Raw genomic sequence first — 24,586 nt, 5'->3', positions numbered from 1 at the left:
CGGTTCTTATATAGATGGAACCACAAACATACCTTCTGCACATGCGAACCTTCGCCGTAAGGACAGCACCCCGAACTGACGGCATCGGTGAATTTCTGGGGATGTCGGGATGGTTAAGGGGAAATATTGGAAGAAGTCTGGTGATTACGGCGACTCATAACCAAGGCTAGTTGCAAGATCTAAGCCGAGTGGGGAAGGGGCCAGGGGAACAGGGGAAAAAGGGCAAAAAAAAGGGGGGGGAGGAAGGGGACACCAGAGCATAAGCAGGAAGGATTCTTCCTTCTCTCAATGAGAATACAATCCGAGGGGAGGTTACCGGTGCAGAGAACTTGGGGTTTCCATGAGGGTAAGAACGACGCAGAAAACATTTTACTATGGTGAGGAGACAGCTACCTTTCAGTATCCATACTTGCAGACAGAGTAAACAGTCTTGCTGCATTCGCAGGTGCTTGGTCAAAACGGCTATGCTTTGCTATGAAAACTGATTGGTCCAAATTTCCCCAGTGACATTCCCTTTGGAGATAGGCGCAGAAAAAGCATATGCCGCTAGTGGTCATGCATGAAAAGCAAAGCCCACTTAAGAGTAGGCCTCTAGGGCACCATGCTTTTTGGATCTGCTTGGCTGCCCCGTTCATTATGTCCCCTCGCTGGGGACGAGGGTCTGGGAATAACCGTTAGGAATTGGAATGGCGGATAAACCATATTATATGAGAAGGGAGGCATATAATGTGACATGAAATCGCCAGAACACCTTATCTAATGCAGCCCCCTTGGGTTAAGTAAAAACAAAATTCGGGGTAAAGATGAGATCGCTTTTCCCCCCTCCAACGCCTTTATCCCCGTGAAATCCAGATTACCCAACTCAACTCCTAGAGTCCCGTATGGTACAAATACAATGTTATGCTATATTTCCGGCCATGCCCATGAATATGGCCTGGGCAGCCAGTTGAAGTGACCAGAAGCCAACTTTCTTGAAACGTCGCTTTCGAGCTTGTTCATCAACCACATCCCGCGCAAAAGCATCATACACCTGCCCATTGTCAGTAATATGTTATGGATCACAGGAGCAAGGTTTTACACTTACCGCTGCTGAAAGATCATCCATCAAGCCGCTGTCCCAAGTGGTCCAACTGCCATCAAAATCTCCGAGACGTTTGACAAGGCGACAGTTCACTGGAATAAAAGTACGCCTTGAATTGATATAGGCGACAATGGGCCGAATAAGCGCATTGTTGATATATGAAAGGTCACGTGTGAACAGAGGAACAACAGCCCTGACATTGTTCAAGTGGAGGCGGAGATCGGTGACTAGGAACCGTCTGTCATCTTCGGCAGCAACTTCATCTAGCGAATGTACGCTGGACGTGGCTGGCTCGAGATCCCGGTTAGACGAAACTGTTGCTTCTAGCCGGTCATAGAAGCCGGCCATAACCTTCGCAAGGCTTTCATCATTCTCCGCAGGAAACATGATGTCGGCAGCGATGTCGACCGTCCCCTCATGTATCCAGGAAAATGGGCCCTGAACTCCGCGGTTTAGATGATCAATGTTCAGACCGTCAATACGAATCCTGCTATGCTTCTTCCATGGGCTCGGTTTACCATCCTCTTCACCCCCATTCTCCAGCTGTGCACCGGTAAAGCCATGAGTTTGTCGAGGGTGGATTGTGAACAATGAGTTATCGTATGACCCCGACATCATGTTGGCAGACATAAAATCATAGAATAGCCATTGTTTTCTCAATTGAGGGAGATCGCAGGAGAAAATGCTGACAGGGAAGGGTCTGAAGTTGTCTGGCTGGTAAACGGTTACCAACACATCGCTCATCTTGAATGAGTCAATCTCGAAATCACCGGGATTGTGCTCGTGTCGGTAAGATTTAGGATCAAGATCATCATCCGACCAGTGAACATATCTGCGGTCGACTACGCCGCGAATTCCCCGTACCTCAACGTCACGAAGTAAACCTTTGCCGTTGATCCATTTTGTAAATGATAATGTAACATTGACCGTTTCAATCGACACATCGAATTGGGTGTAGTTGGTGTCCTCTTCATCTGATACGGGCCGCTGTTCAGGCAGTTCAGGGTTGGTTTGCTCACCGAGGGCGGCGGCGGCGACGGCAGCAGCAGTTTTCGAAGAGCCCTTACTTACATGTCCCGCCCCTTGTCCTGGCCGTCTGGAAACAAAGACATTCTTGAATGTGATCACGCCATCTTTCCATTTCGGGACAATTGCAGACTCGAAGACAACCTTTACACCGGAAGACTTCGTAAGATAGTTTCCGATCCAACCAGCCAATGTTTCTATAGAGATTAGCATCGAGTTAAAGTCAATGAGAATCACATAATACCCACCTTGGGCAAGCACCGTATTTATTGCAATAATAAGCAACGAGAAAAAAGTAGTAGTACCCAGGACTACCCAGACCACATGTCCCAAGAGCACCCATGAGAAGAGAGCGGTAATTTCATCCAGATTGAAGGGTCTAACGCTCCGTATAGAAAACCACTTGAACCGGACCTTAAGTCGTGACCAAAATCCATTGGCTGCAGCCAACAGTTCTTCTTTCGTAGGCCGGTGTAAGTGCGGCATATGTGGTAGTCGGTCCCTGAGATGGCGGTTTAATTGTCCTTTCTGGTGAAGCCCGGCTGACTGCGGGTCTGAGGCCTGACTCTTATTATCGATATTAGTCTCAGGACCTCTATTGAGACGGTCAGGGTGATGGCGACTGTCATTATGCGTTTGAGTATCCTTCCGCGACTCGGTCGTCCCCCGATTATCTGGGCTCGTATGAAGACTGCGCCTAACCATAAGCCATGAGACAATACCCGGACCCGTTCGTTCCAGTGTGAAGATCCTATGTTGTATCAAGCCCTTCAGAGGGATGGCGTATGTTGCCCCAGCTGAGGTGTGATCGGAGGCGCCATGTACCAAGCCCGTGGAAGCAGATCCTCTCATAGGCCGAGTCGCCTTTCGTGAAAGTGAGCCATATCTTTTCGCAACGCGAACATCGCAAAAGCCAGCTCTGAGGTCTTCTATATGAGAAGTATATAATAGGCACGACTCGCGCCTTGCTCGCAATCGATGTCCAAGTAATGATTCCGTTGTTCCGAATAAGTTGGTGTACAACCTGCGCCCGAGATAGCCAGACATGATTGCCGTCACATGCTGGACAATCTGGGAAGCCAGGTAAGCAGTAGAAACCCTCTTCTTCTCGTTTATTGATCAAAAAGCTGCAAGATGGGTCAGGCTATTGGATGTATAGCTGGAGTGACAAGTGCATGCGTCTCAATTACCGGGCAGAAGCACGGTGCTATGTAACCAGGCGGACCGCGAATAAATTTCCATGAAATCATCCCGCCTCAACGGGAGCGGGTCCTGTTTGTAATGTTTGCATCGAAAATTCACAAATTCACACCATAACCACACATCTTTTCCATAGACCGTAAAATCTGTGATAACGGACTCTGACTCCGATCTACAGCCTAAACCGTCGAGGATTCAGATCCCGCTCCTAGCAACATGCCTGCACCCACAGCTTTACGGCAAAATGCCGAGGTAGCAATGGCAGAGACGCCTGTTGCGCCTACTATGTCAGGTCAGTCCCCGCCAGCGCTCTACGTGACCCGATCGGGTGGCCATACTAACATCTTTCAGAGCAAGATGAAGAAATTTTGATCGACGCCCAAACGTCGGTAGATCAGGTTTCCGCAGGACTCGCACCTGAGATTGAGCCTACCCAAGACAGTGATATGCGGATTGATGAGGAGGGACGGCCCCTCTTCACGCCGGCAAAAGACACCAGCCGGGTGTATCGTGTCGAAAGCAGGAAAGTCCCTGTTCCACCGCATAGGATGACTCCATTGAAGGCTAGCTGGGCACGCATCTATCCCCCGCTTGTCGAACACCTCAAACTTCAAGTGCGGATGAATATCAAGAACCGAGCTGTGGAACTACGTACGTCACGATTCACGACCGATACGGAAGCCCTGCAGAAGGGCGAGGATTTCGTCAAAGCTTTTACCCTTGGATTTGATGTCGACGACGCCATCGCACTTCTTCGATTGGATGATCTTTATATTCGCTCATTTGAAATTCGGGATATCAAGGCCCTCAACGGAGAGCACCTTAGTCGTGCAATTGGACGTTGTGCTGGTAAAGATGGGCGAACAAAGTTCGCGATAGAGAATGCTACTCGGACAAGAATTGTCATCGCAGACCAGAAGATTCACCTGCTTGGCGCAGTGAAGAATGTTGACTGTGCCCAACAGGCCATTGTTAGCTTGATTCTTGGCAGTCCACCGGTCAGTAACCTTGTGTCTATCCTTTTTATTGTTCTCCCAAGATGTAATGGCTGTTAACTTCTCAATAGGGCAAAGTGTATGGGAACCTTCGTAAGGTGGCTTCACGCATGAAGGAGCGTTTTTAAAAGTTCGTCAGCATTATGGGGGCTACAATCAAGGATATTGCTGCCTCTACTCAAGTTTATTTTTTTATGACATGGTATCGGCGTTAGGGATTGTGGCATATGATTTGGATAGAGTATAATGGATATGACGACACAAACGAGGAAAGGGATACTCCACTGGATATTGTATCTATTCGTATTCAGAGAACTATCGCAAGAGGAGTAGAACACTGAATTAGGCTGGTGAAGCGTGATTAATCTGGGCTCAGATATGCCTAATCCTTCTTCAACGGGTAGTAAATCTCCTCCACGCCACTGCTAGTGATTACCATCATTTGCAAGCCATCTCCGACCTCAATGTGTCTTTCGACGGCGCTGGTGAACGCATCTCGCACCAGCTGTTCAACAGTATCTCTTGGCAGTGGCTCCGCTTTCTTGGGCTCTAGAGCATGTCCTTCTCCGCTGCCCGGAACATATTGGTTTTTGAAGTTGACCTGGTTATCCAGGAACGGCATGATCAAGCTTGCTGCAGACCCTGCAGCCCTGCATTGTTCTCTCTCGTACGAGCCAACCGGATCGTAGCTGTACAAGGCACCCTTACCATCCTCGTCCAAGCCTGCCAAGATAGCATGCACGTAGTAGGGGAAGAATCGTTTCTGGTAGAGAATTGTTGACAGGCGTTGGGCACATGCTCTCACGGACATGGGCTTTCCGTGTTGATATTTGTACATCTTCACCACTGCATCTAGTCGCTCTTTGAGGGCCTGGCCATCTGCTGCGAAGCCCACAACTGACAAGACAATGTTGGCACCATCGCCAGACTCGTCATCTCCGCCAATTTTAAACACCTTGGGAACATAACGGGAGTTGATGTTGTATCCTGCAACGGACCGAGTATCTCCAGCAAGGATCGCGAAATCGGAGCCAGTGATGCCTAGGGTAGAGCCGCCGTTATCCGTATAGCTGCCGATGAAGTCAGCTCTAGACCCTATATTTCAGTAGAATACAGTGAAGCATACGGGTAGAAAGAGTGTTCTCTGTGGGGAGTACTGTTCGCATTGGAGAAGGAGTATCCGATGGCCTCGCTAAGAGGCTGGCCGCTAAGAGTCGTCATTCTTCGTAGTGTTCGATTGGTGCAGGTAGTATTGATTAAGACGGAGAGATAAAAGTTCTAGTATATTTCGTTCAGCTAATGGCTGATGATGTAGCGGAAGGCGTTCGTTGAGTATGAAGTTGTGGAATTGAATAGTAGCAGGTCCTCTAGCTGAGCTGTTACGGAGCATCTGACGCGGTGTTGTAGCTGCCTTCTGCTTATATAATCTCACCCAGCTTCCGTCATGGTCTGGGAGCTATATTGTTGCCGCGGAGTCAAATGCCATTTCCAGGCTATTTAAGATAACTAGCATTGACTTATGAGTCAATTCCTTTTCCCTCTACGTCTCCTCAATAACTTAAATTCCCACTGGCCGCTTGATGTTATAAAGCTGGATTAACTTATCTGAAATCGAGAACGCACTATAATCTAACGCCCAGTTACAATGCTCGGCCTAGGAGCGTATGAAAGCAGCAGTGATGAAGAAGTGGATGCCACTGTGCCCCCAGTACAATCGAAGGTGAATGAAGCATTGTGTTGGGGTCTCGGCCTTTACTAATACGAAGCCCGCAGAAGATCGATACCCAGCAAGCACAACCACTAGAAGCAGTGTCAAAAGCTACAGGTGAGTGGAGATACAACCTACTTCTTTTTCTGGGCCGATTGGGACCTAATTACCATGTTACCAAAGCAGAAACTTCCAATGAAGCCACACCAGTAGAGGATATTCCTGCTCCAGACACAAACAGGCCTTTTCTTGGGCCGATGCATGAGGGCTCACAGGATCTACGACAGCAACCAGCCGAACTTTCACAGGCCTTCTCAGAGGACCGAACATTGATCCACGACTTAACACTTCCTCCGATACCAAATCTAGACATACCGCCATCTCCGCCAGGCTCTCCTAACCCTGCAGCAAATGCCAAATTCGCACACTTTTTGTCCTTGAAGAAACAGGGCATGCATTTCAACGAAAAACTAGCCGGGTCTACTTCGCTTAAGAACCCAAGCTTATTGAAGAAAATGATGGATCATGCCGGAATTGATGACCAAGCGCAGTACCACACAACGTTACCGCCTGAAGTATGGAGTATCAATGATCTGCCAAGTTGGGGGTATAAAGAGGAACTTCTCAGAGCGCAGAGGGAACTTCGAGATAAGGCTGAAGAAAGGAAGTCAGCAGGACAAAGGGATGCCATCAACTTTGTGGCTGCCACGCCTAATGAGTCCTCCCGTACAGGTCCTGTTCCCAGTTCAAGGACAAAACAAAGGTAATATGCGATGGACAATCCAGAGTGCAAGTGTCACCGCTAGTGAAGGCCAAGACAGTATGACTAGGCGACAATGCTTGGAAAGCAAAGAAGGCCCTCATCCGGCCTCAAAGCCCACGATGGGAGGCCTCTCCGTGACAGGGGAATTATCGGCTGATGAGGAATTTCCGGGCGCAAAACGACTAGTTATATAGCGTCCGTCTACTTTGGGGGCCGAGAAGGGGGGTTAGTACTCCGTAGCACTAATGGAATACCCGTGATATCGCGGGGGCGACATTTTATGAGTAGGGGCTGCAGGGACTCACCTCTAGGAAAGCAATCTCCGATGTCCCCACCCCTCCTGACAAGAATTCCAGCAAATCATTTCAGATATAACGTAAGAGGGATTTATTAATGGTCATATTGGCGATTTTCCTTGTAGGGGCTATGGCTACTGTTATGCTGTAGTTGGCAGTATATGATTTTCGCTAAGCGCGTGTGTTGGCCTCCGATAGGCGCGGCGGGAGGTGATAGCATTGCTCACGTAACATGAGCTCCGTCAGCTCTACTGCCTACCGACCCCAGAACAACGTCGATATCATCACAAGCTACTAGCCTTCTCAAGCATCACTTTCACAATCCACATCGAGACCACGTCTTCCGTTACTCAGTGATAACACATACTGTCATACATTTTCATATCGTGCCAATCGCCCATCATGAATCACTTTCCCGAAGCTTGGGGCCGCGTAAGAGCATCATCGCAATAGGTTAATCATGTCGCTAACAAGTTGCTGAAAGCCTAGGGATGATGTCTACGGAGCCTACGACGCCTCATACCTCAAGACTACTGGCCCGAAAACTCACACTCAGTCACCTGCTGTGACTGGTACGTCGGTAGTGGCAGTCAAGTTCAACGGCGGAGTTGCAATTGCTGCCGATAACCTAGGTATAGCTCATTTTGGAGACCCATTTCGCACTTTTACTGACGAGCAATCTCTTTCCCATAGCATCATATGGGTCCCTTGCCCGCTTCACCGATGTGAAACGACTTCGGAAGTTTGGCGATTCTGCCATCATCGGTTTCAGTGGTGACGTTTCGGATATGCAGTATATTGACCGACTACTGGAGTCCATCGATATCAGAGAGAACTACTCCACCCACGGAAACACGTTGAACGCTAAGAACCTTCATACTTATTTGTCGAAAGTCTTCTACAAGCGCCGTTCTGATTTCAACCCCCTCTGGAACCACATCCTGGTGGCCGGATTCGATGGAGACAAGAAACCATTCCTCAGTTCCGCGGATCTGCTGGGAACCACCTTCTCAGCTCCACATCTCGCGACCGGCTTTGGTGCCCATCTTGCCGTTCCAATCCTTCGCCGGCTGTTCCCAGAGGAGAGGCCTCTCGAGACAATCACGAAGGAGGAGGCCGTGGCGGCGCTAAGGGAATGTATCAAGGTTCTCTGGTACCGTGATGCGCGGAGTTTGGACAAGTACTCGTTGGCTGTTATTACTGAGGAGGGAGTTGAGATCCAGGAGGACCAGCAGGTCGAAGCCCAGAGCTGGGCGTTCGCAGAAGCCATCAAGGGATACGGGGCTCAGGTTAACTAGGATGTGGCTTTGATATCATGCTTGCGCTACTTGAGTAATAGAACAAATCCAACAAAGTATGTATGGTGAAGTCACTACGCACGTGTCTTGTCTGTAGGACGCTATAAATATACGGGGGTTTAGACTACTCGTGATGGTTGGTGGTTGGGATGCCACATCGTTCAAAGGACTCCTGACGATCTCTGTCACTCCCAGTAGGCCCCCACGACGCCTGATCCTCTCACTTCTGATTTAAAGCTTGGAAGAGGGCTCGTCGAAGACGACACGGTTCACGCACGAGCCGACACCCTCAAGAGAAACCTCAACCAAGTCATCATCCCTGAGCCAGAGCGCAGGCTTTCGACCCATACCAACACCTTGGGGCCTGGGGGTAAAGTGAGCCTTGTGCATGATGTAAGTGCGTAATGGGTAGATAAAAGGCTGACTTACGTTCCTGTAAAGATGACATCTCCGGGCAACAACGTGCTACCTTGAGACAAGAACGACACTGTCTTGGCCACATTGAAGATCATATCCTTGGTTGAGGACGACTGAACCGTCTGGCCATTCAGCTTTGTCGAGATATGCAAGTTGTTGGGATCACGAATCAGCTTCGAGGATACAATACCTGGCCCAAACGGCGCCCATCCATCGAAGCCCTTGCCCAGCCCCCATTGTCCTCCTCCGTGCTTCAACTGCCAGTCACGATGAGAGACATCGTTTCCAACGGCATAACCCAGAACATAGTCCAGGGCCTGGCTCTCAGGCACATTCTTAGCTTCCTTGCCGATGATGGCAACCAATTCACACTCATAGTCTAGACCCTCACCCTGTTGAGCCATGCGAGATATCGGGATATCATCCGTCGGTCCCGTGATAGAGGTGATGGGCTTGTAGAATAGGACAGGGAATTTCGGCAAGGGTAGGTTTGATTCTTTGGCGTGTTGTTCATAGTTGAGTCCCAGACAACGTACAGTCCCAATATCTTTTCTCGCCAACGGTGCTAGGAGCATTTTGATGTCGGCAATCTGATCAGTGACATGGTGCTGTCCGAAAATATCACCATGAATGACCCGTGCCCTGGTGGCTTGAGCAATGTCGCTCACGCCCGCTGACAATAGAGCGTCTCCATAGTAAGTCTGGCCATCCTTGGCTAAGAAACGAACCAGACGCTGTGCGATGAGACATGGATTAGATTTTGAAGGAAGAATTAGGCTTTTAGTAAAGAGGGAAACTCACGGAGAAGGTAGCCATATCGTTCGTAGGCAGTATATAGTGAGGGGAAAGTACTTAGTACTAACTAATACTTGATGTATATAGTAGTAGTAGTAGGTCAAAGTATATAGAGCGAAGCCTATGAAGGCAGCTGGAGTCTAACTAGGATGCAATATAGTCTGTATTTCAAGGCAAAGGGTGACCCTGCTCTGACGAAGCTTCCACCAGCACGCCTTATCCCGATAAAGAGACTAGTTACTAATGTTAGTACGGGAAATCGATAACGAGAGGGGGGATTGGCTTTCTCCAGCTCCTCGGCTCCAGGACTCTCGGCCGGAAGGGGAAAGCAGCTCGGCTACTCCGTATGGGGTAAGCGGATCGGCCACCCCCGGGAACAAAGCCGAGCAAGCTACTAAGCATGTTTTCTGCATTGCCGAACCCTGAAGCCTTCAATCCGGTGATGCAGTTATATCACCACTAGCTCTAGCACTCGCATCTCCTCAGGCCTGCAGCGACTACATAGAATCAATGGCTCGACTATCAGGGCTCCAAAGGCAGGTGTTATCTCTGTATCGGAAATGCTTGAGAGAAGCTGGGAAGAAACCTATTGTGAGCAAATACCTCGTCGCGCTGTCAAAAGTGTTGTTTCACTGGCCAGCCAGCGAACATGGGCTGATTGTTTCTGCTACATCATATATTGGAATTAGGAGACGAGAGAGAATTTCAGAGCGTATGCTAGGTGCGTTCCTTGGTCAGGATTCTTAAATCGAAGAAAGCTTCTTTAGCCTACTCGTCTCCTGGGACGCTCGCTGTACCATGCGCTAATCTCGAAACAGGGCTGAATTTCGAAAGAACTCCTCTGTGAGCAAGAAAGATTTCGGGGCGATAGAGTATCTACTACGGAAGGGGCAGAGGCAGCTTGAGATGTACTCTTCCCCGGGAATCCGCAACATCCGGTGATCTCAATGCCCTGTCCCTAGCGGGGCAGCCCGGAAATTTCAAAACCAGTCCGCCCTCATTTGGATGTAGGTGAATGGCCCAGTAAACGAAATGCAGCATGAATTTTTGCTCCCTATGATGCAACTTTTTGAGGCTCACTACCTAGGGAGGAACTCTGATGTCATGTGACTGCGGAAGATTCGCGCGGGTTCTCGTAAGTCGCTTATCTTATCGGGGTCGGCGAGACGGAAGGCTCCAGATGCATCTGGGGTCGTCTCGCTCCATCGCTGTCGCTCCCAGCATCTGCCAGAACGCTCGGCTCGCTTCTGTATGACAGAGAATGTTGTATGATGGCGTATTCTAGAAACCATCAGCTCAGGAATAAAAGTATGGGTTGTAACCAGTCTACTCTGTTTGTCTGTACTCAGAATCAATCCACTTTCATTGCAAGATAAATACAGGAAATATCCTCTTATCAAGTGAATCCAAAAGCGCAAATATCTCCCCCTTCAAAGTCATCAGCTTTTCGTCAACTGTCCTTGACATTTCCATACAAATCCCAAACAATGGCTTACTTCCCTCGACTCGCCGGTGACTTTGCACCCTTGTTCCAACTTCTGGACGACTATGACGTCCATCGCTCCAGCCGCCCCAAGAACAGGAAGGCCACACCCGTCCGCTCATTCACGCCGAAATTCGATGTCTGCGAGGTGAACGACGTATATATCTTGGAAGGTGAACTTCCTGGGGCTGAGCCGAGCAACATTGAAATTGAATTCTCCGATCCCCAAACTCTTGTCATCAAAGGCCGTGTGGAGAAGAACGAAGTGACCACCCCTCAGACTGCGGGTCAAACATCACCCACGAAGTCACACCAACCAACAGTCGAGGACGACGACGAGGACGAAGACAACAAATCAACCAAGTCCTCGGATAGCCACCCCGCGCAGTTGGTCACACGGAAACAAACCGAGCCAACCTGCAAATACTGGGTTTCCGAACGCCAGACTGGCGAGTTCTACCGCACTTTCACCTTCCCGACGAGAGTGCATCAAGATGCAGTCAAGGCCAACCTGACAAACGGCGTCTTGTCGCTACAGATCCCTAAGGAGCCTGCCCCTCAAGTCAAGAAGATCCGCCTCGAGTAAAGCGATCAATGACTTCCGTTTCGGATATTCCTTAGCATCGATTTCCACCTTGCGACATTTTCCCCTCTTGACTTACACTACCATGGCCAAATGATTTTCCTGCCAGATCACGCAACGATATGAATGTTTTTTGCACCTGCATTTTGATGGGGGTTTTTGGTGGGCCGGGAGTACATGGAATGATTGTTCTATTCTGCATGTATCATAAGTCATTCTAGAGATGACAAATAATGAATACTTAATCTTTTACATATGCTCCTCGTAGAATACGAATATGGACCAAAGACACTTGAAATGACGACATCACCCGTGATACGAAATCCTATGGACATGTCCGATTCATCTTGATCTCTACTTACAGGGGCTAGTAGTATTACTATATCTGTGACCACTGCCAGTACTCCCAGTAATTGATAGAGTTTCCATGCTCCACCATCCTAGTGCATAGACACCTCGCACAATAATCCAGCGAAGGCACATCATCCATACACGAGGCATACATATGTACAACAAGAGTAAATCAGATATCAGATTCATATGTCATAAAAAAAGCATATCAACCAATCCCACGAACTAGTAATCATTCCGTAACCTAAATAGAGGAAAATTAGATTTGGACAACTTCCCTCAAGCAATAACAATACTCCGTAAGTATGTAACTTATGCAAAATACTTGCTGTAACGTGGGTGACAAGACGCTCAACGCCAGGAAAAAAGAAAGAGAAAGAAGGTTTAACCCTTGCTTTCAGCCTACTTTCAGCAGTAGTGCAGCACATGTGTCTGGTAAAGTATCATGCTTCAATATTATGCATGCAAGATGCAAACTCCCTACCCGTGGGTTCTGGATGGAGAGTAAACATGATCCATAATCGACAATCATTGCCGACTGTGTGTGGGGTCTGCGGCTCCATGATTTGCACAGCAACTAGTTATCAACTGGATAGATAGTTAACTACAGTAAACTTGACTATCATAACGAACTAATTTTGGGGTTGGGGGGAGGAGGAAATTAAATGCGATTAGCTAATATGTACTACACGTAGCTCACTAGCTGCTGTAGTTCTCGGAACAAAGTTCTCAGATAACGAACTAGTCAGTCAGTTAGTGACTTGTTAGTCAGTGTCTGGATACATCTATCAGATGTGTAACATCTTTTGTGGAACCGCTTACAGTAGATAGTTACTGACGGACTTACTACTGTATAGTGTATGCAGCCTTCGATCGGGTTGGGTCGACTTATGCCAGGTGGTCCCGGTCGTTTGGGCGTCTTCCGCCTTGTGATTGCGCGCTTGATTGTGAGCATGCCCGATTCTTTGGACACCACAAAGGAAAGCTAGCTAGCTAGCCTAGCTATCTAGCTGGGTATGAATGCACGGACACCGCCGGATCTCACTTGACTCGATCCCCGTCAATTGATGATGTAGAAAGGCCTCACCGCTACATTTTGTGTTTCGGATTGTTGGGCTGGATGGTAGCTTATCGCGGCTATGTACTTTCCTACTTGGCATGATGAATTGTTCACACAATTGTTACCGATTCAAGTCCGCAAAGCGGGGATAGATTGATGAGTAAATCTCGCTTTTCTCCTTGTCCACTCCAAGATAGTTATGTACAAGCGGAGGGAAGGATCAAAATGTAATCAGTAAAATCAAAAATCAAAAAGTAATCACAATACAAGACAAAACTCCTAAACTTTCCCACGTCAGTCAAACTCTGCTATGGTACTATATAAATGGAGCACAAACGATCATCCAGGTTACCAAAAAGGGTATTCTTAAGCCAATGAAAACGAATGAAAATAAGGACCAAGATAAAGCTGCCGACGTAAATGAAGTATCCGCCCGTTGAAACTTCAATGTGGAAACCCCAGCACCGATGGAAGCGCCGGACTAAGCTGGAAAGAATGACTGAAATATAACAAACCAAAAAAGAGAAAAATATAAAGAAAAGGTGATATAGCTTGGGGGTGAAGGATGATGTTAACGAGTGATGGCGAAGCAAGGAAGCTGGAATAGCCACTGCTTCAACGGAAGATAGTTGGTGAAGCGGCTTTGGAAAGATCTGGGTGTTTAGCATGCCTCGTCAGCCTTTTCCGCTGATAGTCAATGCTCCGGCTCCTAATTCTTCCTCTTGGCTGTCCAGATATCAGTCTCCCTGCATCCAAGCCCGCCATGCTTTCCGGGACTGGCGTGCTAAGTGCATCAACATTCGGCTTTGGTAGCCACGCAGCGCCCACTGTGCTGCTGCTACCCTGCACGTCGTACTCTGTCACTGTGGTCATAGGTCTTTTCCAGGTTTTATCCAATGGAGCTAGGGATGCTCCGACGTGCTCCCATCGGGGATACTGGTGAGGTATAGCATCTGCGGAGACAACTGACAGGCCAGGAGAAGCAGTATCGAGGCCCCTCAGTTGGTGGCAATATTGAGAGTAGGGCATTGTATGCCGATATTCAGGAGGGGTTGCGAATGAACTGCTCCTTACGCGCGGTTTGGGGGGCATCGGTTGGAGGTCATGGCACATTGACCATCTATGAGACGGCCAGCCATAGCTGTTGATTTTGGGCCTTGTCCAAGGACCCGGAAGGCTTGAATGACGGTGTACAGATGGCTCATGGCCTAGTTCTGGGCTGTTTTTGGCATTCAAAACTCCGTGGTCCCTAGAACTACCGTTAAATGTGGATCTGCGGGCCACCCTCGGTTGATGTATGGATGTGTGAGAATCAGTCGATCGTCTAGTGGAACGGACGGAAGCTGCGGAGCTGTAGCCGCTGTCCACCGTTCTGTAGGCATGTTGGAGTTCCCGATTCCCGTGTTCTCGCAAGGAGAGCTCCAGCTGCCGGACAAACCAATTTTCCTCATCAGCGACAGATATACCTTCATCCTCTGTTTCGCTGCCGCGGAGTCTGTACGGAGTTGAGGTTGCTGGAGATCTCTCGAAAGAGAATGGGCTTGCTGGGTGATCGTCAGGGTTTCCGACTTCAGTTGGTGGGATTTGTAGCTTTGGGACATAGGCCGTATCGCTGTTTGGGACCGGAGCGAAGTCTTGAATATTTGATAGGTCAAAGCTGGTTAAATCCACTTCTTCATGTGTGCTGTCCCGGACGATCTCAGCATCACGGGATTGCTCAAGTGCACTCTGGATGTTCGATAGATCGAAGCTGGTTAGATCCACTTCATCATGTTTGCCGTCGCGGACAATCTCAGCATTATGTGGTTGCTCGGCTGCACTTTTAGAAGCTAACTGCGGTTTCGGATCCATAGGATACGGAACCGGGTGAGTATGGTGCTGACTTTTCTCAAGGGGCTGTCCCAGCTTCGTATCATGCGTGTTGATGCCACTAGGTTCAGGATTCGGGCTGTTGGGACGGTTTAACCGAGTCCTGTCGCTGGGGCACGGCGACGCAGAACCATTCACCACACGCAATGATCCTAACTTGAGAGCCCCTAAATGGGTATATTCAAACTCATTGGGCGTTGCTGGGCGCATTTGAGTAACGGGACCAGATGTTCCCCGAGCAGCATCTTCGCAGTCGCGTGATAACAGCCGTGGAGATGCATATGTTCCGTCCAGATAGTTGTGTGACATTGTGGGCTCCCTTACAATTGGTGAAGACAGACGTCGGGCTGTATCTCTTGTTGGCCTCCTTGTTGCGATCCCGGGCCGTGTTAGCAGAGATCGTCGGCGGATGAGAGAAAATCCTTGGCTGTCTACCATGAATAGTGTATTAGAAGACGTTGCCTCTTCGATTGTACTATGATGCATAGTGCTTTGCGCTCTCTGAGGTGGTGAATGCGCAGAATACGCGCGTCTTGCTCGCGGTCGCCGTGCCATCAACGGCTGGGGTCGATTCGGGAGAGTTGTTGCGTGAAAGCTACCATGTCTGGAAGAACGGCGAGAGATTTGCCCTCCCAGGCCGGAGTCCGGCATAGCGACGGTAGGAACGTGCGAGTACAGATCGATTTCATCTGGATCTTTGACCATAGACTGGCATTTTCGAGCCCTGCTGAGAGTAGGCCATGACTCCCCGGGTCGATAAGAGGCAGACGGAAGGGACTGTGACCTCCTTGTGCATACATCAGGCTCAGGGGCCTTGAGAGAGATGGAAGTTCCGGTCCAAGGGTCTTGCCAAGCAGCACAAGCCTGGCAATCTGTAGGAGAGCTGGAGTCGGACGTTGGATGGGAAGCGCGGAAGCTGTTTGGTGCTAGCGTTGCCCTATTCGGAGGCGGTTTTGATAGCCGATTGGTGCGGCGACGCTTTTCTCTGCTCTGTACTGAAAGGAAGCCTCCCATGGCTTCCCTTCCTGAGTGGAAACCGGAGTGAAGGTTTCAGAAGAACCCGATCCCCTCTCACCTAAAGGTGCGAGGCCGACATGGGCAGGTCGCAACGTCAAACAATAGAACTTATGGCGTCCAGTGGCTGGTAAACAAGTTCTCTCCAGGGTTTAATTCGGTAATGCCATAGCAGTGGTCAATCCTGCAGAAGAAAATTGGGTACCAACGAGGCTGAAAGCACTAGGCTCCTACCTGTGAGGTAGGCCGAGAGGACGTTTCAAAAGTGACGACAACGTCAACCTCGGGTTGATTTGAAAGACTTAGTGAACACGCAAAGAAATCAAGAAGAGAACTTTGGACGGGACTGGTTCGAGCTTTCGCCCGAAGCGGTGACTCGTGACGCTCAAGCTGGGTAAGAACCAGAACAGCGTAATTAGAATATGGGGTAAAAAGCAAAGATGACCGACTATATAGGCAGCGAGAAGAAAGCGTTCCCCAAAATGATAAAGACAAGACAATGGACTGTTGCAATAAGAAAGAAATATAGCACGGGCGGGATCAGCCACGTCCAACTAGCGGCTTTCCTCTCTCCTGATATGCACTATACAGTAGTAGACGGCCAGAATGGAGACGTCAGGAGGAGAGATACTGAAAGAGTAGTAGTAATAGTAGTAGTGGGTAGGAGACGACAAAACCAGGAGTAGCGGAGGATGTATTATGCAATAGTAGAACAAAGAAAGTACAAGAGGGGGGAAAGATTATATCAGATACCGCAATACCGGATCTGCTAGGTAGAGATAAAAAGAAAAAGGATAAAATTAAAGGGGAAAAAAAAGGAATAAAAAAAATGAAAACACGGGGTTAAACGGGATGAAGCGGATGGAAAAGCAAGATAGATTAAGAATCGTAGCTGGGGTAAGTAAGGGAAATCAGATACATAAGAGGAGTGGAGATGGACTGGGCTGCCATGGTTGAGGATGCACGAAAGACACCACAGTGACGAATGCGTTATCCACAGGCAACTGTAGCTCTCACGGACAACGGAATGGGGAATGAAACGATGGATCGGCAGGTTGCAGACGGTCGGGAAAGGGAACCAGCTTCTGACAAGATCATTGTGTGAGAGCGAGAGACCGTGTGGACGGTGTGGTGTGGGTGTGGATGTGGATAAGGGTGTCAAGAGTAAATGGAACTAGCTAAGAGCGACTACGCCCGGGAATTATTCACCAGCCAGCCAAGGTACCTTACCATTTTGGTTTTCTGGCCCTCTTTGACAATGGGAATTCGGAGAGGAGGATGTCGATGGAGCCATGGAAATGGACGGTCAGGTCAGCCTTGGACTGGCGTGGCCCTTTCAGAGTTCACACTTCGGACACAACGCCATCCCTGAAAGCGGACAGGACAAGTCAAAGCAAGAATTGCACCGGCGATGCCCGCCAGAAGCACCCAAGAATATTAGTAATAAAGATATTGGGAAAGAGAAAAAGAAAAAATAAAAGAAAAAAAAGTAATTAACACTAGAAAGAAGGCAAAAAGGAAAACGAATGAATGCAATAGTAAAGCAAGTACGGAGTAATTTGGATCAGATAGTTACTCATTTGGCTACTTCATAGTATTCCGTACGCACTTCCTTCTTTATTACAAGGGCTGATTATTTTTTTTTCCCTTTTCATGATTATCATTCATCATGATCACACCATGCATCATCGGATGTTTGTCTGGCGAGTCTGCAGTTAGGTGTTAGCTATTTAGCAGCTAGCCTAGTAGCATCCCATCGCTATCCCTTAGGGAGACTGGCAGAAGCTCTCCCTAGTCCCTACCAGATATGGACTAAACATTTTTCTTAGTTCGATCCTCATTGGGATCGCATTTGGATCGTCAGGACCATCGTTTGTTTTGGCTCCAGCCGTGGATCCCTCCAGGGGTGGAAAGCTTGATGACGATGGAGCTTTGATTGGTGCTGGGCTGGCCGCAAGCAGAACTAGGCGACTAGTTCCTCCTTCCGGACCTTGGTCAGTGAAAGTAGTCAGGATGCTACGGAGGAGAATGTTGCTCCCGCCTCTCCGATTTATCCTTGGTTCTGCTACCTCCTACGGAATAATGCTACGAACCAAGGTGTCCTTCCATTAGGTACCCAGGCATAACAGAAGAATTCAGAATGGAATCGATCGCACCCGCGTATCTATCTGGTTAACATCATTTGCCGAACCTCTTTTTTTGAATGCTACCTCTTTCCTACAAGTAACCGACTCCGGACATGTCTACGTACTTTGTTTACTTTGACTACTTGTGCATCTACTACTCTGTATACTACCATGAGCCACCGCCACCACTAAAGCCTTCTTTTGAACACCTAGACGGTTTGTTAGTCCGCACGCAGCTCCATGCTGTTGCTAACTGACTAGTTCATTAGTTGTTCGGCTCTACTTTAGTCATGTCGGTACTTTAGCGTCGTTTAGATATTCTGCCTAGTTTCCACCGCTCCCCCGCCCCGCCCCTCATCTGTCAATCCTGAATTATGTCTCCCGTTCAAGATCAAGAAGTACGTACCTATATAGTATATACTAATAGTCTATTACAGTAGTAGTAGAGGGGGCTGGCAAGTGGCATGACTAGGCTGTTCTAAAGTAGGACCTGTCTGTCAGCATCGACAGCACCGACAGCAGCACCAATCCCCGCACTGTCCATCCATCCTCGGGTTGATAATAGAATGTCTCTTTCCTTCACTTTCAATTTACCCTTTTCATTGTCGGTGTATCATAGATGGGTCTCAGGTCCAGAGACAGAACCCCCTTCGAGTCAGGTCATCTCCGATTGAGTCCTTCTTAGTTCCATGGGTCCCATCGTTTACTGCTTTGGAAACCTTTCCCGTTCCGGCGCTCGGCTCGCTCCCTTCTGATCGGATCTGCCGAAAGCTCCAGCTGAACTACGGAGTAGTCTACTTACTCGATAGATATCCCACCCGCAGCTACGACATAAGAAAAAAAAAATCCTGCAAGTAAGAGCAGAGGGTCTCTTACCCGAGGACGGCCTGGTTAGTCAACCCACATACCTCACGAACTGGATCGGTGTCCTCTGGGGCGTACAGAACCAGTGTTTCTGCAACCCAGACGCTTCTGCAACGCTTGCCTGTCGGTCAGCGGTCGGATTACACCGCGTCTTTACCAGTCGTATGGCGTCTTCTCTTTCGAGTCGACGAACCTTATCGGGGTTCCCTTTGCTCACTGCCGAGGAGTTCGAAAGCGCCTGTCACGTCTTCATAGATCTGGTTCACGTGGCAGATGATACCAAGGTGGGATGGTCCTCCATCCGTCTTGACCACAGGGTAAGTTAGTTGCCTAGCTTCATGGCGTTCTCTCGCACCACTCCTCCTCCTCTTGTTGGATGTCGCTTGCTGGGAGAGATAATTGGTATCTGCGCGACAGGGATTCGATCATTGGTTACGAAGATGGTCTGAATTATACGCATCGATGATTCCTTTTCCCTTCTTTTTTCCCTTTCTCCTTCCACCCCCCTTTGCTACACCCCACTCCTAGCTAACTTTCATTAGGCAACCGGACCCATCTTGAGTATTGCAAGGGATATCGGTCATGTGGGTACTCGTGATCGCGACGAGCCCCTCCCGGACCCAGAGATGAACGAAGAACTACAGTGGGAGGCCTCGGAAGAAGATCCCGTCCGTCGAACTGGAACCCTTTCCATTGCGCTCTCTATTATAAGGGTATCGTCTAACATCAAACAGGAAGCTCTCATTCGTGCGCCCGAGACGAGTGTCCGCTTACAGGTAATTTATAATGTTCTGCTTTCTCCCACGTACCACGTCCCTGTCTTGTATTTCCAGTTACGGCAGGACAACCATCCAGGGCCGCTGGGCATTGACGCGGTCTACCAATACCTGGTACCGGAACAGTACAGAAAGGAACTCCAGAGCATTGGCATCATGGGTGGTATTAGTTTTGGCGTATGTGCAAGTTCTCGAATCCCTAGCCCAAACTGGAGCTTATGCTTCGTAGTATCATCCAGACTCCGGAACTCCAGCGTTTTTCGTTCATCCATGCCAAACAACGGATGCGATGAGGCATATTGCAGGACAGCTCTGTCTCACTCCCGAGACTTATCTCATAATCTGGCTCGGGTTGGTGGGTAACCGTCTCGGTCTTCAGCTGCCGAAGGAACTCTTCACAACTGAAGGCATGGAGACATTCCAAGGCACTGCGTGACCCAGTTTATAAACGCTCCAGAGTACTTCCTCCCTTCTCAGGTTGGATCCCCCCTGGCCTGGCCAACGTATTCCCGGTACATAAGATAAGCGATTAATCTTCATCCGATGAAGCTTCCATTGGCACATCACTGTCCTCGTCCATAGGCGCTTCCTCTTCGTCGCTCTCCTCCTCACGAGGCCGTTTAACACCCTGTCCTGCTTGGGGTTCTCCATTGACTTCTCCGCTGGGCTTCGACGGCAAAGCCGCCGATCCTGGGGGACCGCTAAATATCGATTTCTGGAGCTCTGTGGACGCCCCCGTGGTTTGACTGGCAAGTGTGGTAGCAGGCACATTATACGTTCCGCGGAGCCGGGCGATAACGTCCGAGGGACCTTTGGCATACACAATTTTCTAAAATCCCCGAGTCAATGAGCGAGAAACAACCGCACTGCATTATGCAAAGGACATACCATTTGTTTACCGAAGAACTCAAACCCCTGAAGAGCCCGCATAGCTTGTGTGCTAGCTTGGACATCTTTAAAAACAACATGGGCTTGACCGCGCATCTTTTGGGTCTTCATGGCGACAACATCGAGAACGGTGCCGTAGGTCGAAAAAAGCATATAGAGGGATAATCGTAGGTCATGCTTGCGCAGCTTGTCTGGGAGATTGGTACAATACAAACTGCAACTCAGATCAGTCGAGGGGCCATTTTGAAATGGGGGAAGTAGTATTCAAGACTGACGTTTGGTTAGGCAGTCCGGTAGCAGAGGCGGGTTTACCTTGACCACCACCGCGTGCTGGAATTACTCTGGTTGCCATCACTGCAGAACAACGAAGAAGACCCGAGGACAAGAAATAGCACGTTCCAAAGAGGGCCTAGAGCAAATTACCGAAAAGCACAACCCGTCCAGGGAAGGAAGTCAATAGAAAGCTCGACCCGAAGACAGCACAGCTCGTGATGCGAATGAAGTTGAACCTGGATTGAGCGCGAAAAGGTCATGTGACATATTATCTAATCGTAGCCGATCCCGCCCGCGTCATCGTTCGGGGCCTAGCTTGGCTGTGTATACTGCCCACCTTTCCCCCACCCCCTTTCCAGTTGGTACCCATCGTACTCTACCTCAATTCTTCTATCTCGTTCGCACGGCAGTAGAGAGCTCCTCCTGTCGTTTACTTACCATGGCCGCCCCCGAAGCTCATCACCTCTTCCACAATCCAATCGCCGACCATTCTTTCTCACCTGATAAGGCGACCATTGCAGTTGCGCGGGAAAGCAATGTGGAGCTTTATCAGAGGTCAGGCAATAAGTTCTCGCTGACCGATGAACTTAAAGGTCATGAGAAAACGGTGACTGGAGTGGATATTGCTCCCAACAGTGGCCGTATCGTTACTTGTTCTCAGGGTAAGTTCCCTCTGCCCTTGTCTTGCAATAGTCCCGTCTAAGTGAGCCCGGAAACAGACCGCAACGCCTATGTCTGGGAACGGACCCCCACGGGTTGGAAGCCAACGCTGGTTCTCCTTCGGATCAATAGGGCTGCTACATTTGTACGATGGTCACCATCTGAACAGAAGTTCGCTGTTGGATCTGGTGCTCGCGTGATCGCGGTATGCTATTTCGAAGAGGAGAATGACTGGTGGATCTCGAAGCACTTGAAGAAGCCCATCCGCAGTACGATTACCACCCTTGCCTGGCATCCAAACTCGGTCCTTCTGGCTGCAGGATCGACCGACTCTCATGCCCGGGTACTTTCTAGCTTCATCAAGGGCGTCGACACGCGCCCGGAGCCCAGCGCCTGGGGTGAACGTCTCCCTTTCAACACAATCTGTGGTGAATTCTTGAATGACTCGGCGGGGTGGATCCAGGGTGTGTCCTTCTCTCCAAGTGGAGACGCGCTTGCCTTTACCGGCCATGATAGCAGCGTCACCGTTGTATACCCGAGTGCACCAGAGCAGCCACCTCGGGCGATGTTGACCATCGCTACTCGTCTTTTGCCTTTCAACAGTTTGATCTGGAACGGCGAGAACGAGATCATCGCCGCGGGCCACGTATGTCTCCTAGTCATTTGATTTTAGCAGATGATTCGTTATGAGACGTGTAGCTAACAGGATGAGCAGGATTGCGAACCGTACCGCCTTCGCGGTGACGAGAACGGATGGAAGCTTGCTGGAACCATTGAGAGCAAGGCAGGGCCGGGTGCTGGGAGCGCTCGCGAGGAATCTGCTCTTAACATGTTCCGCCAAATGGATCTCAAGGGACAAACCCAAGCCGACACTCAGCTCAAGACTACGCATCAGAATACAATCAGCACCGTTAGAGTCTACGAGGAGGCCAACGGCGTCGTCCGCAAGTTCAGCAGTAAGAGATGCTCTTTATCAAGTTATTCTGCGGGTTGCGCTAACATTTGAACAACAGCGAGCGGAGTCGACGGCCGTGTTGTTATTTGGACCATCTAGGCAAATACTCCTTCTGTGCTAGATGCGCTTGGTTTAGCTTACGGGCTCCAGCAAATTCAAAGCGATGGACCCTTTGCTGTGTCATGAGAGTATGGAGCTTGGAAAATAGCTTCAGGTACATAGATTCTGTTCATTCATTGTACAAACCATGAATAATAAGGGTATTCGGAAGTGCTTCATGTCCGATGCCCTTGCACGGAGTAACAATCAACTGCTACCCTATAGGCTGCAGAGACTATTTGTGACGGCGTAATATGTAGGTATGATCGTCCCGTAACTTTACGCAAGGATACGTGCATTGTGACCGACTCCACATCACGGGGTCAAGTCAGGGTTCCCCAGATTCCTCGACGTCACGGGTTTGGAAAGTCGCTCTTCACTCCCCCAACTCCCAATTCCCAACAGCAATTCTTTCAGCTGCTGCACCGCAGCAGATACGATCAAAGACGATGAAGAAACACTCAGCGCTATGATAGCTTTCAATGTGTTATTCGATATTTCCCCCTTAGTCCTCGCATACTTTTTCTTGCTCTTGCCGGCTCACGCGTTCGTTCGCCTTGAAGCGGACCGCATACCTTCAGATCAAGAGTTACGTCCCATCCCCGAGGAGCTTTACAACTCTCTGGATGAGCTTGCGCGAGTGGTCGATGTCGCCTACTGCGTTGGCAGCACTGGGCTTCAGAAGCCCTTTCAGTGCCTGAGTCACTGCAGTGACCTCAAGGGGTTTGAATTAGTAACTGTAGGTCGTCCCGCCATGAGCAGGAGACTACAAATAATTAACCTTTTACTAGACATGGAACACTGGGCCGTTCCTGTCGGATTCATGTGGATACATAGCGGTTTCGCACTCGCCGTCACCTAACCGTATCATCGTCGCTTTCCGTGGTACCTACTCCATTACCAACACCATTGTTGATTTATCTGCCTACCCGCAGGCCTATGTGCCGTACAACACCGGACATAAGGATGGAAAGGATGAACCAAGCTGTTACAACTGCACTGTCCACGCTGGATTTTTCACTTCGTGGCAGAACACGCGCTCGATAATCCTCGACCACGTCGCTGCCGCAAGGGAGCAATACCCCGACCATGAGTTGGTTCTAGTTGGTCACTCGCTGGGTGGGGCGGTTGCTGCGCTGGCTGGTATTGAGATGCAGCTGCGAGGCTGGGAACCTACGGTGACGACATTCGGAGAACCGAAGGTCGGAAACAGGGCCTTTGCCGATTTCCTGGGTAAGATCTTCAGGTTGGATGAGACCTCCGCATGGCGGTTTCGCAGGGTCACGCATGTATATGACCCTGTACCCCTCCTACCACTGGAGGAATGGGGGTATGCGATGCATGCGGGGGAAATCTTTATTTCCAAGGAAGATCTTCCGCCATCTGTAGACGACGTTCATTTCTGCGAGGGCCCTCGCGATGCACGATGCATATCGGGGGAGGGAGGGGAAATGTCCTTGGCGGTCGCTCTTCATGCAACGGCGTCTCTGGCTGTAGACGTGAAGTCGCAGGCAGGCAGGGCTGACGCTGAATCTACAGAGCAGCAGAATATTCCAGACGGGCATATATCTCAAGCGCCCTTGCACATGCAGGAAGGTGCCATGAAGCATCGGGGCTTATTTGATCTGCCTAGGCAACTTATCCCGTCTAGATATCACCTATGGGAACTCTTATTCTCCCATCGGGACTACTTCTGGCGGGTTGGGCTCTGCGTCCCTAGTCGTGACCGGGCAGGCAAGGGGTGGTGGACGTCGGATTTGTAGTCCCGATAGTTATTCTTCTTACCTACAGAGACGGCCCGAGTCATACAAGAGTGTAGGGACGAATGCAGGTATGATAGACTGGGCTTTCTAGTGAAATTAACCCATATTGCTGAGTACAATCGAGTCACGTATGCAGCAATGCAGCTAGCTAAATTTTTGTAAAATAACAATCCCCACAAGATCACACCCCTCAAATTTAGCGCTCGAGGGGCTGAGCTGAACCCAATGGTTGAGCAATACATA

The 24,586-nt window shown here is 49.5% G+C and overlaps 15 protein-coding genes across 15 annotated transcripts; 9 read left to right on the top strand and 6 right to left on the bottom strand.

Annotated features, from left to right (window-relative positions):
• Positions 1-1,011: 1,011 nt before the first annotated feature.
• ASPBRDRAFT_76451 (mitochondrial distribution and morphology protein) lies at positions 1,012-3,299 on the bottom strand. The gene is made up of 2 exons (XM_067629314.1): positions 2,356-3,299; positions 1,012-2,304 (listed from the first exon to the last, which is right to left on the bottom strand). Exons 1-2 carry the CDS (start codon positions 3,152-3,154, stop codon positions 1,052-1,054), a joined length of 2,052 nt encoding a protein of 683 aa, XP_067478041.1. The 5' UTR covers positions 3,155-3,299; the 3' UTR covers positions 1,012-1,051.
• A 224-nt stretch (positions 3,300-3,523) lies between these two features.
• Positions 3,524-4,430, top strand: ASPBRDRAFT_128547 (pre-rRNA-processing protein PNO1; the record flags this gene model as incomplete). Its single annotated transcript, XM_067618067.1, has 3 exons — positions 3,524-3,599; positions 3,659-4,305; positions 4,374-4,430. 3 exons carry the CDS (start codon positions 3,524-3,526, stop codon positions 4,428-4,430), a joined length of 780 nt encoding a protein of 259 aa, XP_067478040.1.
• Positions 4,431-4,684: 254 nt separating this feature from the next.
• Positions 4,685-5,523, bottom strand: prs3 (proteasome core particle subunit beta 6; the record flags this gene model as incomplete). The annotated part of the gene is made up of 2 exons (XM_067621104.1): positions 4,685-5,372; positions 5,429-5,523. The coding sequence occupies 2 exons, from the start codon at positions 5,521-5,523 to the stop codon at positions 4,685-4,687; spliced, it is 783 nt and encodes a 260-aa protein (XP_067478039.1).
• Positions 5,524-5,947: 424 nt separating this feature from the next.
• On the top strand, positions 5,948-6,777 carry ASPBRDRAFT_197464 (HCNGP domain-containing protein; the record flags this gene model as incomplete). The annotated part of the gene is made up of 3 exons (XM_067621103.1): positions 5,948-6,022; positions 6,076-6,127; positions 6,197-6,777. The coding sequence occupies 3 exons, from the start codon at positions 5,948-5,950 to the stop codon at positions 6,775-6,777; spliced, it is 708 nt and encodes a 235-aa protein (XP_067478038.1).
• A 489-nt stretch (positions 6,778-7,266) lies between these two features.
• pre4 (proteasome core particle subunit beta 7) lies at positions 7,267-8,367 on the top strand (the record flags this gene model as incomplete). Its single annotated transcript, XM_067621827.1, has 3 exons — positions 7,267-7,501; positions 7,554-7,701; positions 7,763-8,367. Exons 1-3 carry the CDS (start codon positions 7,472-7,474, stop codon positions 8,365-8,367), a joined length of 783 nt encoding a protein of 260 aa, XP_067478037.1. The 5' UTR covers positions 7,267-7,471.
• Positions 8,368-8,598: 231 nt separating this feature from the next.
• Positions 8,599-9,600, bottom strand: ASPBRDRAFT_56544 (fumarylacetoacetate hydrolase family protein; the record flags this gene model as incomplete). Its single annotated transcript, XM_067627585.1, has 3 exons — positions 8,599-8,731; positions 8,797-9,518; positions 9,586-9,600. The coding sequence occupies 3 exons, from the start codon at positions 9,598-9,600 to the stop codon at positions 8,599-8,601; spliced, it is 870 nt and encodes a 289-aa protein (XP_067478036.1).
• A 401-nt stretch (positions 9,601-10,001) lies between these two features.
• ASPBRDRAFT_45032 (succinate dehydrogenase assembly factor 1) lies at positions 10,002-10,734 on the top strand. Its single transcript, XM_067625315.1, has 4 exons — positions 10,002-10,170; positions 10,269-10,300; positions 10,398-10,586; positions 10,667-10,734. Exons 1-3 carry the CDS (start codon positions 10,090-10,092, stop codon positions 10,519-10,521), a joined length of 237 nt encoding a protein of 78 aa, XP_067478035.1. The 5' UTR covers positions 10,002-10,089; the 3' UTR covers positions 10,522-10,586; positions 10,667-10,734.
• A 332-nt stretch (positions 10,735-11,066) lies between these two features.
• Positions 11,067-11,648, top strand: ASPBRDRAFT_128613 (Hsp20/alpha crystallin family protein; the record flags this gene model as incomplete). Its single annotated transcript, XM_067618078.1, has 1 exon — positions 11,067-11,648. One exon carries the CDS (start codon positions 11,067-11,069, stop codon positions 11,646-11,648), a length of 582 nt encoding a protein of 193 aa, XP_067478034.1.
• Positions 11,649-12,014: 366 nt separating this feature from the next.
• ASPBRDRAFT_638658 (uncharacterized protein) lies at positions 12,015-12,484 on the bottom strand. Its single transcript, XM_067628437.1, has one exon. It carries the CDS (start codon positions 12,422-12,424, stop codon positions 12,182-12,184), a length of 243 nt encoding a protein of 80 aa, XP_067478033.1. The 5' UTR covers positions 12,425-12,484; the 3' UTR covers positions 12,015-12,181.
• Positions 12,485-13,671: 1,187 nt separating this feature from the next.
• On the bottom strand, positions 13,672-15,939 carry ASPBRDRAFT_128486 (uncharacterized protein; the record flags this gene model as incomplete). The annotated part of the gene is made up of 1 exon (XM_067618060.1): positions 13,672-15,939. The coding sequence occupies one exon, from the start codon at positions 15,937-15,939 to the stop codon at positions 13,672-13,674; it is 2,268 nt and encodes a 755-aa protein (XP_067478032.1).
• Positions 15,940-16,873: 934 nt separating this feature from the next.
• ASPBRDRAFT_76440 (uncharacterized protein) lies at positions 16,874-17,494 on the top strand (the record flags this gene model as incomplete). The annotated part of the gene is made up of 3 exons (XM_067629313.1): positions 16,874-16,917; positions 16,994-17,103; positions 17,212-17,494. The coding sequence occupies 3 exons, from the start codon at positions 16,874-16,876 to the stop codon at positions 17,415-17,417; spliced, it is 360 nt and encodes a 119-aa protein (XP_067478031.1). The 3' UTR covers positions 17,418-17,494.
• A 1,599-nt stretch (positions 17,495-19,093) lies between these two features.
• On the top strand, positions 19,094-20,141 carry ASPBRDRAFT_197459 (ATG3/ATG10 family protein; the record flags this gene model as incomplete). Its single annotated transcript, XM_067621102.1, has 4 exons — positions 19,094-19,246; positions 19,472-19,597; positions 19,664-19,882; positions 19,935-20,141. 4 exons carry the CDS (start codon positions 19,094-19,096, stop codon positions 20,139-20,141), a joined length of 705 nt encoding a protein of 234 aa, XP_067478030.1.
• A 93-nt stretch (positions 20,142-20,234) lies between these two features.
• ASPBRDRAFT_128305 (U2 snRNP complex subunit MSL1) lies at positions 20,235-20,945 on the bottom strand (the record flags this gene model as incomplete). The annotated part of the gene is made up of 3 exons (XM_067618050.1): positions 20,235-20,534; positions 20,594-20,807; positions 20,869-20,945. The coding sequence occupies 3 exons, from the start codon at positions 20,943-20,945 to the stop codon at positions 20,235-20,237; spliced, it is 591 nt and encodes a 196-aa protein (XP_067478029.1).
• A 360-nt stretch (positions 20,946-21,305) lies between these two features.
• Positions 21,306-22,580, top strand: ASPBRDRAFT_128245 (WD40 repeat domain-containing protein; the record flags this gene model as incomplete). Its single annotated transcript, XM_067618044.1, has 4 exons — positions 21,306-21,528; positions 21,586-22,172; positions 22,242-22,482; positions 22,540-22,580. The coding sequence occupies 4 exons, from the start codon at positions 21,306-21,308 to the stop codon at positions 22,578-22,580; spliced, it is 1,092 nt and encodes a 363-aa protein (XP_067478028.1).
• Positions 22,581-23,049: 469 nt separating this feature from the next.
• ASPBRDRAFT_128536 (lipase family protein) lies at positions 23,050-24,343 on the top strand (the record flags this gene model as incomplete). The annotated part of the gene is made up of 2 exons (XM_067618065.1): positions 23,050-23,319; positions 23,372-24,343. 2 exons carry the CDS (start codon positions 23,050-23,052, stop codon positions 24,341-24,343), a joined length of 1,242 nt encoding a protein of 413 aa, XP_067478027.1.
• Between the last annotated feature and the right edge of the window lie 243 nt (positions 24,344-24,586).

This window comes from Aspergillus brasiliensis, assembly GCF_001889945.1.
Source record: "Aspergillus brasiliensis CBS 101740 unplaced genomic scaffold ASPBRscaffold_8, whole genome shotgun sequence".
Classification (NCBI taxonomy): Eukaryota; Fungi; Ascomycota; class Eurotiomycetes; order Eurotiales; family Aspergillaceae; genus Aspergillus; species Aspergillus brasiliensis.
This window is presented reverse-complemented; position numbering and strand designations above follow the sequence as displayed.

Excerpts from the sequence above, each read along its gene's own strand:
- ASPBRDRAFT_76451 (XM_067629314.1), bottom strand. The coding sequence starts at position 3,154 with ATGTCTGGCTATCTCGGGCGCAGGTTGTACACCAACTTATTCGGAACA. Across the intron at positions 2,305-2,355 it reads AAATACGGTGCTTGCCCAAG|AAACATTGGCTGGTTGGATC; the intron begins GTGGGTATTATG and ends TAATCTCTATAG.
- ASPBRDRAFT_45032 (XM_067625315.1), top strand. The coding sequence starts at position 10,090 with ATGGCTCGACTATCAGGGCTCCAAAGGCAGGTGTTATCTCTGTATCGG. Across the intron at positions 10,171-10,268 it reads AAGCTGGGAAGAAACCTATT|GAGACGAGAGAGAATTTCAG; the intron begins GTGAGCAAATAC and ends TATTGGAATTAG. Across the intron at positions 10,301-10,397 it reads AATTTCAGAGCGTATGCTAG|GGCTGAATTTCGAAAGAACT; the intron begins GTGCGTTCCTTG and ends ATCTCGAAACAG.
- ASPBRDRAFT_638658 (XM_067628437.1), bottom strand. The coding sequence starts at position 12,424 with ATGTGCTGCACTACTGCTGAAAGTAGGCTGAAAGCAAGGGTTAAACCT.